Source organism: Brachionichthys hirsutus, chromosome 1 (assembly GCF_040956055.1).
Source record: "Brachionichthys hirsutus isolate HB-005 chromosome 1, CSIRO-AGI_Bhir_v1, whole genome shotgun sequence".
Classification (NCBI taxonomy): Eukaryota; Metazoa; Chordata; class Actinopteri; order Lophiiformes; family Brachionichthyidae; genus Brachionichthys; species Brachionichthys hirsutus.
In genome coordinates, this window is record NC_090897.1 from 11,040,107 (window position 1) to 11,059,541 (window position 19,435).

At 42.7% G+C, this 19,435-nt stretch overlaps 3 protein-coding genes across 7 annotated transcripts; 2 read left to right on the forward strand and 1 right to left on the reverse strand.

The window, feature by feature from the left end:
- The first annotated feature begins 2,738 nt into the window (after positions 1-2,738).
- Positions 2,739-9,792, forward strand: ccpg1 (cell cycle progression 1). Of its 5 annotated transcripts, none has more exons than XM_068760544.1 (11): positions 2,739-2,754; positions 3,807-3,889; positions 4,319-4,436; positions 4,949-5,034; positions 5,126-5,306; positions 5,399-5,491; positions 6,096-6,422; positions 6,520-6,632; positions 7,075-7,191; positions 7,365-8,602; positions 9,067-9,792. In XM_068760544.1, the coding sequence occupies exons 2-11, from the start codon at positions 3,830-3,832 to the stop codon at positions 9,254-9,256; spliced, it is 2,523 nt and encodes an 840-aa protein (XP_068616645.1). In that variant the 5' UTR covers positions 2,739-2,754; positions 3,807-3,829; the 3' UTR covers positions 9,257-9,792. The 5 variants fall into 5 exon arrangements, with proteins under 5 accessions (XP_068616645.1, XP_068616659.1, XP_068616667.1 ...); XM_068760558.1 differs by having other exon boundaries at positions 9,070-9,792; XM_068760566.1 differs by having other exon boundaries at positions 7,081-7,191.
- On the reverse strand, positions 9,743-13,620 carry pigb (phosphatidylinositol glycan anchor biosynthesis, class B). The gene is made up of 12 exons (XM_068760585.1): positions 13,500-13,620; positions 13,149-13,278; positions 12,810-12,927; positions 12,591-12,695; positions 12,342-12,472; positions 12,117-12,257; positions 11,983-12,034; positions 11,690-11,901; positions 11,032-11,096; positions 10,743-10,962; positions 9,944-10,121; positions 9,743-9,866 (listed from the first exon to the last, which is right to left on the reverse strand). The coding sequence occupies exons 1-12, from the start codon at positions 13,603-13,605 to the stop codon at positions 9,753-9,755; spliced, it is 1,572 nt and encodes a 523-aa protein (XP_068616686.1). The 5' UTR covers positions 13,606-13,620; the 3' UTR covers positions 9,743-9,752.
- A 571-nt stretch (positions 13,621-14,191) lies between these two features.
- On the forward strand, positions 14,192-15,158 carry LOC137898293 (protein PIGBOS1). The gene is made up of 2 exons (XM_068742318.1): positions 14,192-14,315; positions 14,836-15,158. Exon 2 carries the CDS (start codon positions 14,868-14,870, stop codon positions 15,105-15,107), a length of 240 nt encoding a protein of 79 aa, XP_068598419.1. The 5' UTR covers positions 14,192-14,315; positions 14,836-14,867; the 3' UTR covers positions 15,108-15,158.
- The last annotated feature ends 4,277 nt before the right edge of the window (positions 15,159-19,435 follow it).

Sequence of the window (19,435 nt, forward strand, 5' to 3'; positions counted from 1 at the left end):
AAAAGCTTTACGATTAGCCTTAATGTGAGAAGCAATCCCTCAGACGTGGAAACCGAATCTGTCTGAGAGAGAAGTTCCACTTTAAGGATGCAACATGTGAAGAATGGGTGTAGTAAAAGCAATGGAAGCGTTTAAGCAGTGTTGAAAGTGAAGAATTGAATGAACATCATGGAACATTTAATTTGGGAAAAAATATATATTTTGTTATAGATCATGTACTTCTGAGTACATATTGCAGTTACTTTTGTTCCAAGTAGGTTTTTTTTGTATCTGTAGAATAGATAATATTAGCACTTGTTTGCCAAGTAGTTTTGTATTATTGGCCACGGTGCAGCGGTGACTGTGATGCTATAGCCCAAATAATTGTCTGCTACCTGAGTTTATTTTAGCCTCTGAACTAATCTCTGACAGCAGGTTACAGAACAATATGAAATAATCTAAACAGATGAAACCAAAGATGAAGCGCATTCTTTGAGATGAGTTGAGATTCTGCTCTTCAAATGAAGCCTTGCACGTTAGTGGCCTTGTCCCGCAACAAAACGCTTGAAAATGGTTGTGGGTTGAAACTCAGGAGGTGCCAGTAGGGTACGCGGGGACTTAATTAGGATGGCGTGATAATTAAGAATCAATTTTATGCACGCAATCCGAATCATCATGTCGCTGAGATCCTCAAAAACTGTTGCAAACAGATGTCTGTAAATTGTAGGTGAAAATTATAAGAGTTAAATACAGTATATTATATTGTTGAGGAGTCTGTGTTGCAACAGTGCAGTCATGTGTAAATGTGCACTCACTGATTTTTCCTCATGAAAACTAATTTACAAAATTATTTACTCGAATTTGATAGATTTCCTTGCCTGATAGATACGAGAGTTATATTCCAAGAAATAAATGTCAATTATTCAAATCTTGTCGCAGATGCAATGGATGATTGAAAGGTCAGTGAGTGCACTGACTTTAACATTTCTGTATTTATAATCAAAAGGATTCTGCAGACGATTCAATCATGAGAAAGTTTGGGGATGAAAAGTGACACAATCAGTTTAACTTTCTTTTGAAATGCAAACAATTTAAACCAAAGATTTTTTTTTTAAAGGTTTCTGTTGCATATTGGTAAAATATAAATTTAAAGCATCCTATTTGTGTAAACTGATACTCCTTTATGCCAGTTTATTTGTTGTACTATTTTCACTTGAATCCTATCATGTATCCTGCATTTTAGAGCGTTAGAACTCTCTTTAGAGTATGAACTCAGAGCATCATGCTCAAGTGATGTGATGCGATCCTAACAGCTGCAGCTATTGACATTTGCAGCTTGTGAAGAACACACACCACTGCTGTACTCGTACAGGTTCTGAAATAGGCCTCCATGCCTCGTACAGACACACAATTGCTACCTCATGTTTTATTATTCCTGTTTTGGTAATAGGTCCAAATGTATTTAGGTTGTTAATGTAAAAATCCAAACATGTGAATTTGATTGGATGAAACAGAGAATCTGGACTGTGTATCATCTGACTCGCTGTATGTTCCTCCCCTGACATTAAATGGTTAATTTAATGTGGACTGGAACGGAAGCTCCTTTACGGTAAAACTCAGGGGAACCCACAGCTGCTGTTCCAAGTTCCAAGTCTTGAATGTACCTTTTTGTAATTGTAATGTTTTCTGATATTTCCTGTTAATTTTTTTAAATATTTTGTTGATTTTTCTTTATCAACAAAATGAATTGCAATTTGTTTTTGATACATATGTGTAGTGAGAAGATTTTAGGCAGTGAATAATTATGAAAAAGTCTGATTCTTGAATAAAACTTGGTGGAAACCTGAACGTGCTTTTGGTTTTCATGTTGATCAAAATTTCTTTAACATTGATCCACAAGCTATTGATTTTACGGCACATTTAGGCAATTGCATAACGGACATTAGCGAACCCCAACAACTGGACAAACATGCATTTATCCTTTTCTCAGCTGGAGAACACTGGAAGCACCGTGAGCTCGTGTTCTTGGATTTTTCTAGTGCCCTCAACACCATCCAGGCACTGCTGAGAGTAACAATGGAAGGAAGGGGCTTGAATGTCACCTGGAAACATGGATAACTGCCCAGCTCCCCTCACAGACTGTGAGACTGTGTGTCTGAAGTGGGCTGCAGCACGGGGGCCCCATGGTACGGTTCTTTCTGTCTCTCTCGTCACCTTAAACTTCACGCATGTTTTTTATGGACCCTTGTTTCTGCAACTGTCGTCTTCCACTGCTGCTGCAACAAGCTAATTTCCCCCGTTTAAAAGTCTCTCTTAATCTTAAATAGTGCACACTCAACCAAACACCCAGACAACATGAGCTCATGTACTCTGTGATGGACAAATTAACTTTTATTTATTAGCAAAATTATTTAAATACTTCTCATATTCTACACTGCGAACAACAAACATAATATTAATTATAGTGTTGTTGTCTAGTAGTCTGAATAATTAATGAATGTTGTTGGAGTCAGGCCGCACTCTATTTCTCACGCTTCCTTGTTTACATTTTGTCGGAGTCCGCAGCTGTCGTCCGAGAACACGCCTCGCTACGCCCACGTTCTACTTGGCGCACTGGCCTATGGGATATGTAGTTTCACAATTTGAGAAACTGTACTTGCTTGGCCAGTCTCAATGTTTGAAAACTACATTTCCCGTCGAGTCGGCTTCGTCATATTGCAACAGATAGCCTGAGTTGGAAAATACTGCAGCAAACCTGGAGCTACTTGGAAACTGGTGGGTGTACCTTTGTGTTCTTAGTATTTAAATGTTTTATTGGACTTCTAAAATGGCGAATCTGCGCCACAAATTATGTGTAAGCACAAGAGAGAAGCTACTTAAGTTAGACAAACTGCCTCAGAACAACCGCTTCGTTTTCACGACGACAGCGTTCGCTGTTGTCACCTCTGGTGCTGCACCTTTTCTGCCCTTTTATCAAGTATATTACATGTTTTTACGTGTTGTTGTGTTTCCGTATTGCACAGACCGCGCTTCGTTCATCTGAAACTATTCATGTGCTTCGACGTTGTTTGTTTACGTTCGCATTGTTGCCGTTCACTCGTGGCCTTATTGTTTACAACCGGGAGGGAGCGGCTGCTAGAGCTGAGCCCGCACCTCCGCTCGCTGCTGAGAGGCCCGTCCGCCGAGGTAAGGAGGGGAAATGGATGCAGGACGAAGCAAAGGACGAGAACAGATTGTACAGTTCCTGGGGCCCGGAGTGTTTGTTAACGACGATGGTGCAACGCCGGACGAGGGACACGGAGTCCGAGCTAGCTGTTGACGTCCGAACACGCTCGAGAGGACTTCTCGAAGGTTATCGCGATAACTGTGACCCGACCTACGGCGCGCGCGTCGTTTCAGTGAAGCCAATAACAATAAATTATTTTTACATTTAATCACATGATTATATATACTTTAGGAACAAAGTACATTCAGCTAGCATGCGGGGTCTTGTTAGGAGTGGTGACTAGTCATTTAACTTGGTGACATAAAAAAAAAAACATTAAAAAAGCATCTTATTTTTGTATTTATATATATAGGCTACTAAAAATACCTTATGTTTCCAACGAGTACTTTCTTTTTGTCCGGTTAGTGGCTTTTGGAGTCAAGTTTGTCAAACCGTCCACCTCACTTCAAGGCAAGCCGAAAAGAAGACCAGTGATTCATTGATCGTATCAATTATGTTTCATTGTTAAAAGTCAAGAGTCATCATATTGTTTTTCTGACCTATCTTGTCGTTTTCATCAAACAGTTGTGTCTGAAGCGTTCACCCTTTTCATCTCGTACAGATCCCTGAATAACACTGACGGAGATGTCAGAGACATCAAGCGATGCGGAATCATCCTGTGGCTGGACCATTATTAGCAATGAGGTACAAATGCTTTATGTTTGTTATTAATATCAGACATTTTCATTAGTTGTATAGTGTCTGCATTTTTAAATGAGTAGAAAGGAGAACATTTATTATAGTATACTATCTAAAAGTTGATTAACGACTTTTTGAAACTACCAATTTCCCCTGAAACCCTTAATTTGCACGTGATGAAATACTTTCAGATATAGCTGAGGGTTTGATAATGACATTTATTTCTATAATCAATCTGAAGTGGTAAATAGCCTTTAATGTTTTTAATATTTCTATGTTCCAGATTGTCTTACAGGGAAATATTTATTTTAGGATCTCTATCTCAATACTCTACATCTACACGTGTTTGCTCTATTTATAGTTACCAAGTAATACACTATTTATAAACTGAGTAATCCATAAAAAATGCTGATGATATGCCTGCCGTGGTTTCAGGGTTCAGATATCGAGACGTTGGGGCCGGAGGCTCCGGGGGAATACGGAGCTGAGCCGTTAGAACGTCCTCGGGTGGAGGAGACAAAGCGGCAGGACACCGAGACCTCTGAGTCAGCTGGTAAAATCAACGGGAAGAGGTTATATCATCACACTTGGTTTATGTACGGCCGTGGATCCTAAATCGCTTTTAGTGTTTCTTTTTTTGTGAGATGGACTTTTAATTATCAAAAACATACCAGGCATGGATAACTGACGGTGTTCCAGCGGATCCTGATCCATGCCTGTATCATAAAAAGGGGGGCTAATAGGATTTGGGTCAAAGTTTGGTAACTGACAGGAGGAGAGACACAATCGTACCACCAATATGAATTCATGCAGATTCAGAGACACTTGAATTCATCCGTGCATGAAAACGTTAAAGAAAATAGATCTGGATCCACCGTTCTAGATGAACCTATCCTACCTGATCACTTTCAGATGATTAGCTTGTTTATTTCCTTTGGATGGAACGAACACGTTTGTGAATTGAGAAAGTAATCGGCAGATATTGAGTAGAAATGCTATTGAATCTATGTTATTGTTGTGAGACACGTCTTGCTGCATCAAATGATTTCTCATTTTTATTTCCAGCTGAATATCTTGTGGAGAGTATTTCTGGTTTACACGAAGACACTCGCGGAGAACGAACCACTGATGAGACACCGTTTGCTTCAGAGGTGAGACAAACCAGCTTAACCAGTTCTCTAGGTAATCCGCTCTGCCGCTGCTCCCTTTGCGTTTCATTCTCGACATTCTGCGTACGTTCAGGCCAGCGGCGATGCCGCTGAGAAACGGCACTCGTCCGTGCTGTCCTCCAGCGATCACTCGGACATCGTTGCTCTCGGGGACGTGAAGGAGGAGCAGGTTGAGCTGGAAGCCGAGCCCAACAGGGGGTTGTACCTGGGTACCCCCTGCAGCAGCCAGTACACCTTCACCGCCGCAGAGACCGGTAGGCTTAGCCACACTGACGTATTGAGTCGAGAGAGAAACTAAACTCATCAATCCTCCCCCCTGTGGCTGTTTTCTGTGTTGCACAAGCAGGTTTGGTTTTGAGTCACTGGAAACTTCCTCAGAGTCTTCTGAACTTAGGCTGCCATCTGAGACACCGTCTCACCGGAGGGCGCTGTTTTACAGGTGGCCTGATTGAAACCAGAGCGATGTGATGCAAAGCGAAGCGCGTAACTAATCCATTCAGTTCCTGTCAGGCAGTTGAGCTTTCATCTAAAGATGAAGGGAAACGGTTGCTCCGTGTGTGCACGTGGGTTTGTCCTTAAAACACAAGTATGATTAACAAATGTAATATTTTCCATCCAGTTTAGATGAGCAGTTAAGAGTCACTTACTGCTCCTGTGAAATCTAGATAACGTGTTGTGTGGTGTTTGCAAGTTTCCGGCTAGCTAATTTTTATTATTTAAAATAAATCCATACAAAAAAGGGTTAAAGTCAACTCTTTGTCACCCAATGGAGTGATAAGTGATAAGCGTGAGAGCAACCCTCTCATGCCAAACTAGGAGAGAAAACAAAGAGTGTTTTTTTTTTTGTTTTTTTTCACAATCAAAACTGGATGAAAATTGTTTTGTATTAATGGTCAGACTTGGGTTGATGTGTAAAAGGTGCTCTGCGACCGTAACCCCCTTCACTTGTGCTCATTACATCATTTGTGTGTTGGCTTCCTCTGTCTTGTCATTGCTTCCCACCAAGCGATGATGTCATTGAACCGCGGTGCATTTTGCTGCAGCTGTCCCGGAGCAGCAGCCGGCGGCGACAGACTCCAGCAGCAGCAGCGAAGACGAGGAAAGACAAAGTAGCAGCACAGCCGTCCGAAGACGAAGGCCGAGGAAGAATACCGCAAGCATCGTGACAGAGCCCGAGGAGGAGGCGGCCTTGGAATCTGGCCAGATTGAGGAGTGGAATCAGAAGGGCGATGAGGGGCAGCAGGCTGGGGTCGGATCTGCCGATGATCTGGATGCTCAGGCCACGCGAGCCGAAGGCGGCGGCATCCTCAACAGGTGCGTCCTGATCGCCCTGGTCGTAGCCATCAGCATGGGCTTCGGACACTTTCACGGTAAGCTTTCAACGGCCTCATTGTAAATGTAGTTTACCAGCTAATACACATTTCCTCACATTGAAAATAATATATGTTTACGATTCAAATCTCAAAGGCACAGTGCAGAGCCAGGAAAGACAAAGAACAACGGAGACAATCAGAGTGAACGAACTGGACGACGTGAGACATCTGCTGTTCCAGCATGCTGAAGAACCCTTCAAAAAACAGGTCAGAGACAAGTCCAGCAAAGATGTGCTCTTTTTATTTTATTTTATTACCAGGCCTCTTTAATGCGTAACACTTCCTGTTTCCTGTTGAAATGATTGCTTAACAAAACACGAGCTCTTGGTCTGATGCTGCAGAACGCAACAGTTCCATTTCTTGTTGTGTTTGTGAACGAACGATGTATATAGAAACACTTTTGAGTACAATGCAATTAAATATCTATGAATCTGTAAAACTTAAATAGTTCTGTTTTGGAAGTCTCTTGTTTTTCATTGTTACACCAACAACAAACTCAGTTTGGGTCAGACTCACTGAAAATCCAAAATAATTTGCCAGTGATTTTGAGCAATGCTTCATTTAAAGTTGCAACAAACACTTCATAACAACAACAGCAACAATCAGTGTAACTGCGACTTTACTGGACCATAATTTGTTTCTGTCTCAGCTGCAGAGGGGAAACTTTGACCTGGACGATCAAACGGTCGTTTTACTGCTCTCTGAAGTGATTGAGAAGGTAAAGAAAGAGAACCAGGAACTCGGCATCCAGCAAAGACGCATTAAGGTAACTTATTAAAGCAAAGGCAAAAGTAATGAGTTACAAGCTGAAGGGAAAAAGCGCCCCCCCCCCTTTCTTTTTGCTTCTTTGTTCACAAGCTGATGATTTGAATGGACCCTGTGAGCCTCCACAATTTAAAAGCCTTCACTTTCTCTGTCGTTCCTTCTTTTGCCGTGAAGGCCCAGAGAGACGACCTGGAGGTGTTGCTGAAGCAGAAGGCTGAGGAGCAGGCTAGCATTGTGGCTCAGCAGCAGACGCTGACAGCTGAGAACCAGCTTTTAAAAAGCTCCATAAAACAAGGAGAGAGGTCCCTGTCCACCTTGCAAGAAGAACTGAGGAACCTGCGCTCTAAAATTAGAGATTGGGAGGAGAGGGAAGCTCGCATCGACTCTCTGCTGTTGGAAAACCACAGGCTGAAAGCCCAGCTGGAAGAAGATAAACAGATGATCCAAAGCTTCCACAGCCAGAAGGAAAACACGATGGCCGAAGCACAGACACTGAGGACGAAGCTGGACACGGAGAAGACGCTAACGGAGAAGCTCAGGAGAGAGATAAGTGTGCTGAGCAGGAAAGAAGGAGACTCTGAGTCAGAAGAGCTCCAGTCCCAACTGAGGAAGCTGGAGCAGAGACTGAGCAGCGAGCAGCAGCGCTCTGACATGTGGGAGACGCTGTACGTGGAGACCAGAGAGGACAGAGCCAAAGGAGACGCAGAGTCGAACGTGAAGAGCGTGACGCCAGGCGTGGCAGGGAAAATGAAAGAGACATTCGACGCTGTGAAGAATTCCTCAAAGGAGTTCGTCCATCACCACAAAGAGCAGATCAAAAAAGCAAAGGAAGCCGTGAAAGCGAAACTGAGGAAGTTTTCAGATTCTGTAAAGTCGACCTTCCGAAACTTTAAAGATTCAGCTTCAACATTCATCAACAAGGCCACAGGCTTCTACGATAAGAAGCACAGAGCCCACAAGCACCAGTTTGACTCCTTCCAGAGCGACCACAACACTCGAAAGTCAGGAGGTAAAGTTCCCAAAGATCAAAGGCACAAGGCCCAACAGTCCACCATGAAAGAATGCACGGGGGTTTTCGACTGCGCCCACCAGGAGTCCATGAGTTTATTCAACAGGGGCATGGAGCCCATTCGGGCAGACGAGTTCTACCAGCTGCTGCGAAGCTATCTGCAGCAGGAAGTGGATCACTTCCACCATTGGAAAGACCTCGAGGTGTTCGTCAACAACTTCTTCCACAAAGGACTGTTCGTCCACGACCGGATGCTTTTCACCGATTTCGTCAGCGGCGTGGAGGACTATCTGACCGACATGCAAGAGTACCGCGGGCTCACCGACGACGTGTTCGGGGATCTCGACGACTACGTCTACCGGCACTTCTTCGGAGAGGCTTACACGAAGGTCTACGGACCGCAGTGAGTCTGCTGGGGCTGCCCTCCTACGAGGAGATGTTGCTAGTTTTAGGCTTCTTTGCAGCTACTGCTGTGGAATTAACAGAAAATTCGATTCACACACTTTCCGTTTATTCTCTGTCCGACCTAGATTTTATATTCCTAATCAGAGGTCAACTCGATGTCGGAATTATCAGCAGGAAAAAGACATTACATCTCGGTCATGCGTCACAAAGTGAGACCTCTTAAAAAAAAAAAAAAGACGGCTAACGAGTAACTCCTAATTCAATGTTACAAGTCATGTTAATCCAGCGCTCGGTCATCTCTGCTGCTGCTGGATTGATTTGTTGTCGAACCGTCTCCCATTAACTCCTTCAGCATCAAAATATGCTTTTAAAAGGTTCACCTGACGCTTTCTGTTGTTCATGCTTGAACGTATTTCAACTCCTTAACATTTATTCACACCATTTGCGTTTTACATTTCGCAGCAGGCCATTTGAAAGGCCCGACACGGACATCGAGGGTTCCAAGGCAAAGCATCAACAGCGGAAGAAGCAGAAAGCCAGACCTCAAGCACACGGCGAAAGAAAGTGGAGCCGACCACGAAGAAACGCAGACAGACACATGGCCGACGTGAAAATAGAACTGGGCCCGATGCCTTTCGACCCCAAATACTGAACACGGTTCAGCAGTTTTCTGGTGTGGTTGCAGGTTCTATTGCTGGCTGTATATAGAGGCCAACTCTCCTCTTGTAAGTTTGCACAATGTTAGCTTTTTAATGCTACTGAATGTCCTTGATCCGTTTGGTTCATTGAAGTGATCGTTATCAGGCTTGAGTGAAAGATATAGCATATCTGACATCATTTGCACTTGACGAAAATATCTCATACAATGTTATTTTAGTATTTTGGCCTGTAAATTTGAAAATTGGCATACTGAGTGGAAAGGAAATGCCACACTCTGGAGTTCAAGATGTTCGGACATGTTTTATTTGCTGCTTTATAGACAGGTTTGTGTGACAAGGTTGTCATTTCCTTTTTATTAAGTCTGACATTCCACCTTGAGCTTGTTTTAACTGGAGTTTTTGTTTGTTACATTTGTTGGAAAATGAAAGATGAAAGCAAACACATTTGGTGTTTGGTCACTACGAGGATTGCCAGTGATCCAGTGTTTGTCAGTTCCTTTCATAAATAAATATGCTTCTTCCAACTCTGCCCTCTGGAAAATGAGTGTGAAATATCTCTGCTGTCCTCACAAAATTATTTGTCTGCAAAAACACGGATATCTCCTATAAAACAAAAAGACATTTTAAAGTTGGGACAAACCTTTCTCTGTATAGATAAATGTAATTCCTGAATATGTTACCTTCTCCAAAACATCAAACATAACCAGATGTGTCGGTTGAGAAGATTTGTACGGAAACGAGGTCCTGAGCCAGTGAAGAGGATCGTCGTAGAACCTGTCGGCCTCATTGACGTAATCGTCCTCCCCGAGGTCTGGGGGACACTCCAGAATCCTCATCTTCATCGGGCAATGGACGAAGCTGCAGAGACGGAACCATCAGCTGCTGCTGCTGCCTTTGTTATTGTTGCTTAGTAATCATAATGTGTAGCTCTAACTTTTTTGGGCAAACTTATTCTAAATGTGGTTTTATTAAGAATATTAAACAGACTGGAAATAGAAAGACTTTGCAGACAAACTTGGTAAAGGTGAAGAAATCAAGTATTGCCATTGTTAATGGAAGATCTTAAACTCTACCAATAGTTCAAAATCATTTGTTTAGAAAATTCAGACCTAAGACTTAAATATATTTTTGCAGCCAGGACCATTGAATCACTTTATTGAAGGAAACTATTTATGTAATATTTCGTCAATTGGACTTCTATTAATCCAGATTTAAAGGCGGATCGGATCAAATCCCTAATTAAACTCCACTGAGGTATTAGAAAAAGGATCACCTCTTCCTTTTTAATAAAAGCCACCTATCAAGTCCAAAAATACACTTTAAATCTAGAAACTGAATTTTTCACTCTTGCCAGAGCATCAGCCTTTGAAGTAAAATGGTGAATGTGCAACTCACCCTTCGTTAATGTATTTTTTTAATAACGCATCATGCAGCTCAGCCCCTGCAGACATCCCTCTGGTGTGAACGCTTGCACTGTACCTGTAAAAAGGCGTTGAGTGACAGGGCATGAGGAAGAGGACATCCGGCAGTGGAGGGCTGGAGAAGCTGTGGACGTCGCAAAGGGTCTGGACGTGAGTCATGACGTCCAGAGCGCCTCGCTGGTGGACCAGACCGGTGTACAGAGCCCCGGCCAGGTTGCTCAGCAACAACGCCAAGGCAGCGGCTCGTCGCCACGCCTTCAAACGAGCCAGAGATATCCCTGGAGGAGAAGAGGACTTAAAACATTGCGTCTTTTGTGTTTGTTCACTGCGTGAAAGTGAGAACTTACCGCAGAACAACATACAGAATGGCAGCACCGGATAGATGAACCGGAACTCCTTGTGAGGAAGAAAACTGAGGCAAAAAAAAGTTCAATGCCATTTGTCATCTGAGCTAAAAGGCATCAGGACAGATTAGGACGGTCCTGCATCCATCAAACTGATACAAGTGAAACATGAGGAATCTTTAACATTGGTAGAACATGTTTCCATGAGTAGGCATTCAATTTATTTCCTGTCATACATGCAGCGCGGTCCTGGAAATGGTTTTTCACTATTCCATCGATGCGCCAACAAACCGTAAAGAGTGAGCAAAGAGGCTCAAAAATTCAAAAAACGGATGCAAACTAGACGTAACCAAAGTCTCATGAGGGTTAAAATTAATTCAACATCAGGAAATAAGTATAGGTTTAGTTGAATAATCAAAAATCGACTCAAATATCTATGCTTTAAGAAACAATATAATAATACAGCAATACACTGACAGCTGTCTCGTATTTACAAAAAGAAGAGACCTCGTTTAAGTCCTTGTTTCTGATTGGCTGTTCATACTCTGAGCACGCAAACGATTCACCACGTGTCCAGTGTGCATTCCGGGTTCACATGCAGCTTAATGGTTACCGACGTCACAAATATGTGTCACTGAAAAGGGCAACGCGGCGCTTTCACCTGTAAACCAGGAGAGTCCAGACGACGGCCACTAACAGGACTTTATATTTCTTGTAAGCAAGCGTGCAGCCGTGAAGGAAAAGAGGAAGATGAGGGCCGATCACGACGGCAAACCCTTGAGTGAAATACCAATGCCACGGATGAGAGCCGTAGAAATCGGCCACGCCGTGGAAGATGTTAAACTTGAGGAAGTTGAACTGGACCACAGTCCACTGGAAAACAGACAGCGTTGTTAGATCGGACTTTACGGAGCGCAGTTACCGGATCTGTTCCTCTCGCTGCGACCGTTTTACCTTTTCATAGAATATACAGTCAAGTACTGTCGAAATCACAACAGCAGCAGCTCTGGAAATGAGGTAAATAAGAAAAACATCAGTTAAAGACACGATGATAAGCATTGATTAGTGGATAGATTACAAGTACGAACCCTATAGGAATAACTTCATGAGTGATGAGTCTCAGTTTTCTATCTTCCTTCCAGAAATGATAAATCAACAGAGGAAACCAGACGATCAGGGCCGTCGGCCGGACGACGACGGCCAAGGCAACCAGGCTTAAATATTTTTTGCTGGCAAAAAAAAAAAAAAACATCAACATATCTGTGAAAGGATCTCGTTCCGATATGATCCACTAAAAACACACACAAAAAAACCTGCTGTGCGTTTTCGATCCAGGGAGGGGGAAGTAAGCCAGAGCCAGACCGGTGACAGTGGTCTCCATGCTGTTGGTCAGAGTCCTGGTGCAGCAGTACCACGAGAACCACGAGCACAGCTGGCAGAAGAACTAGAGGCCAGAAGAAAAAACACAAGAGCAGACGGGTGGGTGCTGCTCCACGTCATCTCTTTGAATTAGTGCCTGTTTCTTGCAGAACTGCAGCAAACCACAGAGACATATTTCTTACTGTCCACGTTGCAGCGTCACGGCTCTCCAACGCTCGAACAAGGAAAAAGAATTTTGCATCTGCAAATGCAGCCAAGAGCGCTTGAAACATTCGCGGGAGCCAAATCTAGTGATCCAAGCAGAACAAGGTTAGAGAACCAAAGTGACTTTAGAACATTTATTTTGACATTTATAAAGGCATACTGATGTAATATTCTAAAAACAACATATGTGAACTTGCCAGGAGATGGACCGAGTCACAGTTTATGACGTGTAATATCTTGTATATGACAGCAAAGAGGAGTGGATAGAAGAATCCTCTTATTCCTGCTTTCCATTCCCAGGTCGAATACCCATAAGTGACGCGTGTTAAAGTTGTAACATCACATACAAATAATAGTGTAAGAGATATCAAGGGCAGGGTGCAGCTTCACAAACCCCAAGCCCGTAATTCAGCCTCATCTAAAAAATAAAAGCACGCTTTCCCCAAACACGTCGGGGTTTTAGCTGAGCAGAAACAGTAGTAAATAGTAGTTGTGTTCGGTGTACTAGTACACAGAAGATAGGTGCTAAAGGATATTCAAAGACCATCCGATGGGAGACCTCCAGAGACTGCCAGTACTCATCCGGGACGAAACTGGTCCGAACCAGGAAGCAGTTAATCAGCCTGAACACCACAGAGAACACGACGACCTTGGCTCCCAGCGCGCCTGTGGGGTTAAAGGTCACATTAAAAAAGAGTCTGCGTCTCACTTCTAACATCAAAGGACAGCTGTTGTTATAGAAGTGGAAATAACACACAAGGGCCAAACCCTCTGGTCCTCTTAGACAGGATGTTTGACTGTATTTGTACTGTAATACATGCTACTGTGTGACTGTACTTGTACTGTAAGACATTCTATCTAATAAATATATTCATCATCATCATCACCATTATCTGATTCATCCTCGTTTGAGTACAACCGGGATTTTCGTTTCCTTAGTTTCACTTCCGCCGCTTTGTTCCCGAGTTTGAGGCGTGAACGGATCGACTCCATCGGGTCATTTCGGTCTCGGCGTGTCAGACGCTGACAGCGTGTTCGGATCCGGACTCAGTCTGGACACAGCGAACTGAATTAAACCAGATCAAGGTGAACGACCGGGACGATATTTCCGGTTGGCATGAGAGCGTTAAACTTTAAGGAGTTCAACAAGCCGACAATTAATTCACATCAAGCCCAGGTTAGCGCAGGGGAAGTTGTTTTCAACAGTTCAAGTAGTACTTCCGAATGTAAACGCGCTTCCGGTTAAATGTTACTTCCTGATTTCAAAATAAATGTCGGATACTGCGATGCCATTAGTCCGATGAGTTTCAAACGTTCAATTCAAAATTATATACAACTGATATATTTTAATTATTGCATTCATAGCGTAAAACGACCTATTCCAAACGATAAATATTAGAGAACGTTTTAAAGAACGGATGGCGGTCTATGCTGATCTTCGTTCTGGGGAAAAAGGCACCTATATTCTGAAAATAAAAAAGCATTTCCGGTAATGCATTTTATTTTGAATAATGGTGCTGATACGCTTCCATAAAGAAGAAGAAGAAGAAGAAGAAGAAAACATAGAAGAAAACATAGAAGAAGAAGAAGAAAACGTAGCCGAAAAAGACGTAGAAGAAGAAGAAGAAGAGGACACAAGTCTGTTCTCGTATTTTTACCTCAATTTTCTGTCTGTATTTGGTGATTACAGACACTTTTCTTCGGTGAGTGATGAAGCCTTCAGCCGGCTATAATGTTATATAAATATATATAAGATCATTTAAATAAATACAGTTGATGGTAAATTACCAAGCTAGCTGCCGACCTTTCAAAATAAAACCAACACACAGTTTTACAGTGGGGTCAAAGAGCGCAAATAAATCAAACATCTCGGTTTCAACTAAGTGTTGACATTTGATCATGTTTATGTTGTTGGTGTTTGTTTGGTCAATTTGATTTAGTTACTGATGAATTAAGATAATAAAATGTATAACACCAAAACCATCGGGCATTTCTAAATCTATTCCACGTTGATTAATCTAGATTAAATATATAAACACACATTGTTCCAGCAGTTATCTTGCACCGTCCACGAAGACAGTTAATCCATTAAATGTTGTGATTGCAGGTAATATTCAATATTCAATATTCAGATTACAGGAGATTTAAAATGACAATAGATTCTTAGATTACAATTTAAAGTTTCTACAGCAGACAGAATGTAACACTTTACTCTGTTTCCAGGATCATCTCATTTCTCAGCATTGGGAGAAGCGATGCTGAGGAGGAGGATTCCTTTCTCGCAGGTGGTCCTTGCCACGCTGCTTGGAGTCGGGGGTGGGGTTTACATCTACAGACCTTACTTTGACCCCAGACTGAAGACCTCAGCACAACAAGGCCACGGCACACAAACGGCACAGCGTGAGACCGACAACTCGTCACAATCGTTACTACCAGCAAGTCCACCACAGGCAGAAGCTGCAGGACTGATGGAGCCCAAGACCAGACCAGCGTAGATAGATTCACGCTTTGTTTTGGTTCTTGTATGAATGTTGAGCAAAAATAAAGTATTTATCAATCTCTCGGTTTCATCTCTGTCTGATTATTTCATTTCCGGACTTTATAGAGGGATGAAATGATAAAAACAAATCTCAAGCGCTGTCAAATATTGTATATTAAATAATGAAATGAAGCTGAATCTGTTTATTTGCCAGATGCTGAAGTTTATTGTTTTACCAGAATATCTTAGATTCTAGAACAAGGAGATCAATGCCAAACAAACAGGACTATAAATGCACAAAACTGTGTGTGAAAAATAGATTAATTTAAGTGACAGAGCTTTGACTTCACTTTTGTGACTGGAATTAGAATAACTTCAGTCCGTGGTTCAGTGTTCATTCTGTGGCTTGCAGGTTTAACTTCTGGTGCTCTGGGTTTTATGAAACAGGGTCAGCGTTTCCGTTAAAGTCACTTCCAGAAGGGAACCGTCGAAGGCGAGGCGGGCCCGTCTCTGCTCGCTGTAACGGTTCCGGGGCTCCGTGAGGAGGAGCTCTTTATTCGACGAGACGACGATCCCGGAAAGTGACGCTTGGAGTTCAGTTTTTGAAGCTCCTGGTTCCCGAATCCGAGGAGACGGGAACGGCAGAGCCTTTAGAGATCCGCGTTCGGGGAGTCTTTCTGCGGCCCCTTTCAACTGTTTCCTTTTCTTTATTTTTAAGCACCGTCGGCAGCTGGTGAGTCTTTAAATGTTTGTTTTCAGGAAACAGACGGGAGCTTGAAAAGTTCCCCTTGAAGTTGCGTTCGCTGAGCCGGTCTGTTATCGGATCGATGCCCACTTGCGAGCCGTGGGACATTTCACACCTGCCAAACACTCGGTCGTAGCGTCGCTGCTCGTGGAGCTGAGGCGGCCGGGTCCATTTGCTTTGCTGGGTTGCGTGCGTGGAGGTGCGTGTCTGGTAAACACGCAGCTCCCAGGTGAACTCCCACTGTGGGAGAAATGTGTCGACAGAGGTTTAAGGTTTATCTACCAAAAAAAAGGACCAAAAAAAAACTCTTTCATGTGCACAGAATTCCACCAAAAGGTGTGTGACGACACAGAAGAAAGGACTTTATAATAGGATCATGTTTCAGGTTCTTATAATTATTGATACCTCACACCCTGGAGGTTACGTTTTCACCTGCTGATGATAACTTAAAAGGTTCTGGACGGATCACGAGGAAAGTTTTAGGAAATGTTGGGAATCCTACCAGGTCAATGGAGCTTCAGAATTTGTTCTTCGATATCTCGGTTGATTATTGACCGATTTTAGACCAGAATGGTGTTGGGAAGAATATTACATTTTAGTACTGAAAACTCCATTTATGGATTCAGAAATCTGTTAAAATACTCATCAAGTCTGATTCACGTTTACTCTTCATGGTTGGTGTATAACGATACCAAGAACAACTTAGACGCTTTTGGTGCTGATCCAGATCACCATGTGGACGGTGTGAATCTAAATCGGTGTTGAATGAGCTTCTAAGCGGAGGTCTGCGTTCTCTTCAGTGCTTTTCTAGTTGTTGTCGTTTTTGTGGTGTCTCTTGTGATTTTAGGTCAACAGTCAGACGTTTTTTTATTTTTAGATGTTTTTTCAACTAAGCAAAGGAACAAATTCTCTGAAGAAGACCATCATTCTTCAGCTGTGTACTCTTGGAGTTACCCAGGCTCGGGGCAAAACACACCACACACACATAATGGCCCCTTTTCTTGTAGAGATTTTACAGCAATGCTGCAACAGAATCCTTCTTCCTGACGGCTTTATTTGTTTACACCGAGCAAACCCACCGCACCATAAAACAGCTCCGGTGGGTGTGATTTTAAATTGTGACGTACAACAAGGCAGCGTTGGCGTTAATGTGAGGTTTCACATAAGCTTCAAACAGCTGGTGATCAATGGAACACCACCACGGTCACCATCATTTTCCTTTCTATAACACGTCACCCTTTACTCAGAGGGTCGGGAGCTCTTGTCGCCCCTCATCAGGGATATGTCGTATTGATTTGCAGTAGCTGCTCGCTGCTTTTTTAAGGCCATACCCAGATTACGTCTTGAAAACTTTGCTGTTTAAAAACTGCCCAACATTATTTCTTCTGACTCCAAAGTGATTCATCTTGAAACAATTTCTGAAACATGAAATATAATTGAAGAGAGAAGTTATAGCAAGACGGGAGCCGACAGCAGGAGTTCACGTATTTTTTGAGGCTTTCTTGAAGTCAGCTGATTTCTTCCTTTTACACAGGAAGCCAGTGTCGTCACGTTTGGCGTTGAGACATCTGCATCCGGTAGTGGGGGCCGGGTCGGAGCGCTGATGTGTCAGAAGGGTTGAGCCAGAGTTTAGGGTCGGGGTCGTTGTTCTGGCTGTTAACTACACTGACGATGCCTTTTCATCAGATCTCGCTTCCTTATACTGCTGCTCTGTGAAGTGCATGAAGGAAATGGACTTGACCCGTTGGGGTTTCCTCCATCTTGGCATGCCACACAAAGCACACACACATTTGCTTTCTTGCCATCATATCTTTTCTGCTACTCTTGATCTTTCCCTTCCGGTAAATGAAGACTCGTCTGGTTTAGAGTGTTGACAGTCTGCAGAGGTTTGCTGACGCAGTCTGCAGCTCCACTGATGTGGCTTAGCTTGACTTCGCCTCACTTCTGTGACCTGGTTTATTCTCGAGTAGAAATCATGAACTACCGGTACTCTAGATATCAGCCATTTCAATGCATTTAGAAGGAGTTGTGGCAAAGTAAGAAGAATCTGGCTGCTTCAGTATCTAGTTTGTTGAGTTCAATTTAAAATGGAAGAAAAGGCCCCATTTTCACAGCAGGAAAAGCCCCGGTGTTACTAATAACACAGAAAACTTCTCCGGCCCGGTTACCGTGGATACGTTACCTTCAAATAAATGTGTTACAACCATTATCTTTAAAGTTGCACCTCTGCTTTTCTTGCATGCTGTCGTGTAAGAGACTCGCGTTGAATGTGAGCGCGGCTGTTGTGATCTGATAAGCATGACTCTGACTGATGAAACTGAAACAGCCTCATTATCAGTTCTTCTGTGCGGTTAGAGCTTCTTTTTTTTGGGGGGGGGGGGGGGGCTTCATTGCTTCAAGTCTATTTCTGAGGAATATGAGGCCCTATTGATTACATCTTATGTGTTTCATTGATTAGGGGAGGAATCTTAATGCTTAAGGCTTGTGGAGGGCGATAAGGAGTTTGATATGTAAAGATATATATAAAGTATAAAGAGCTTTAAGGCAGAGTAAATCTTATGAAGAATAAACAGCAAAGAGGAAATAATGAATTTAACTCCTGTTTGCGTGTTATTCAAGAGTTGATTAATAGTTGATGGATCAGAGTTGGTTGTTCTTATAGAAGCGTTTAACTTTTAATCCTTGAGCAGGAATTTAGATTTTATTTCTCTTTGGTATGCTGGTCTTTGTTCACCGTTTTAAAGCCACATCAGAGCTTGAGATGAAACCATTTCCATCACGGAACATTTAAGCTGCTTACGTCTCCAGATGAAAGGCTCATGGGCCTCCCAGCCGAAGAATGCGAGACTTGTCTAAATAGATTTCTACGCGCTTGGTCACATGATGCAGCTACTCTTTGTCTGGAAGGTTTTGAGCGGATATGGTCAAGCATATCAAGTGGAAATGTTTCATCCCATCTACATCAAGATGGAAGTCGAAAACAACGAATGCCCCTTCAATAAACTCTTGAAGACAAACTGTGAGACTTTATTGCCCTGGAGAAAGTGAGCCAGCAGAACGCTGAGAGTGGCCTGCTGGGTGCCGTGAAAAAAATAGTTGGATTTTGTTTGTTCCTCCCATTTAAATGTTTCAGATAATCCAAATGGCAAAGAAAAAGAGAACTTTTAAACAATTATTCCACTCAATCAATGAATGTAAAATGTTATTCAAAACCTATATCACCCATGTAAATGGAAGAAATCAGACCTGGACGGGTCTCAGCTTTCCAAAAATATGTGGTCATCATGATTTAATTTGGAGGGGGGGGGGGGGTCGCCTTTTCACAAATGGCAGGAAAGATTTTTTTTTCTTTTTAAATGAAATCATCATATTGAATATTGCATTTTGTATTTAGTCAGGTTATCATTGCCTAATATAAACATTTGTTTGATCTCAAACATTTAAGTGTGACAAATCAGGGAGAGGACGGGCACAGACACTATTTCACAGCCCTGCAGGTGCGTCTGTGATGAAACATGTCTTCAGTCACACGGATTAGCCCACAACAATATTACCAAATCCATGTCTGCAGGCCTTGCATAATGTTGCAGGAAGTGTGA

What these genes read in the sequence shown, in the direction of transcription:
- ccpg1 (XM_068760544.1), top strand. Translation starts at nt 3,830, where the DNA reads ATGTCAGAGACATCAAGCGATGCGGAATCATCCTGTGGCTGGACCATT. An exon ending in CGGAGGGCGCTGTTTTACAG is followed by an intron (nt 5,492 to 6,095) that starts GTGGCCTGATTG and finishes ATTTTGCTGCAG; the next exon opens with CTGTCCCGGAGCAGCAGCCG. An exon ending in ACGAAGGTCTACGGACCGCA is followed by an intron (nt 8,603 to 9,066) that starts GTGAGTCTGCTG and finishes TACATTTCGCAG; the next exon opens with CAGGCCATTTGAAAGGCCCG.
- pigb (XM_068760585.1), bottom strand. Translation starts at nt 13,605, where the DNA reads ATGGAGTCGATCCGTTCACGCCTCAAACTCGGGAACAAAGCGGCGGAA. An exon ending in GGATCGAAAACGCACAGCAG is followed by an intron (nt 12,258 to 12,341) that starts GTTTTTTTGTGT and finishes TTTTTTTGCCAG; the next exon opens with CAAAAAATATTTAAGCCTGG. An exon ending in ATTCTGTATGTTGTTCTGCG is followed by an intron (nt 10,963 to 11,031) that starts GTAAGTTCTCAC and finishes CTTCTCCTCCAG; the next exon opens with GGATATCTCTGGCTCGTTTG.
- LOC137898293 (XM_068742318.1), top strand. Translation starts at nt 14,868, where the DNA reads ATGCTGAGGAGGAGGATTCCTTTCTCGCAGGTGGTCCTTGCCACGCTG.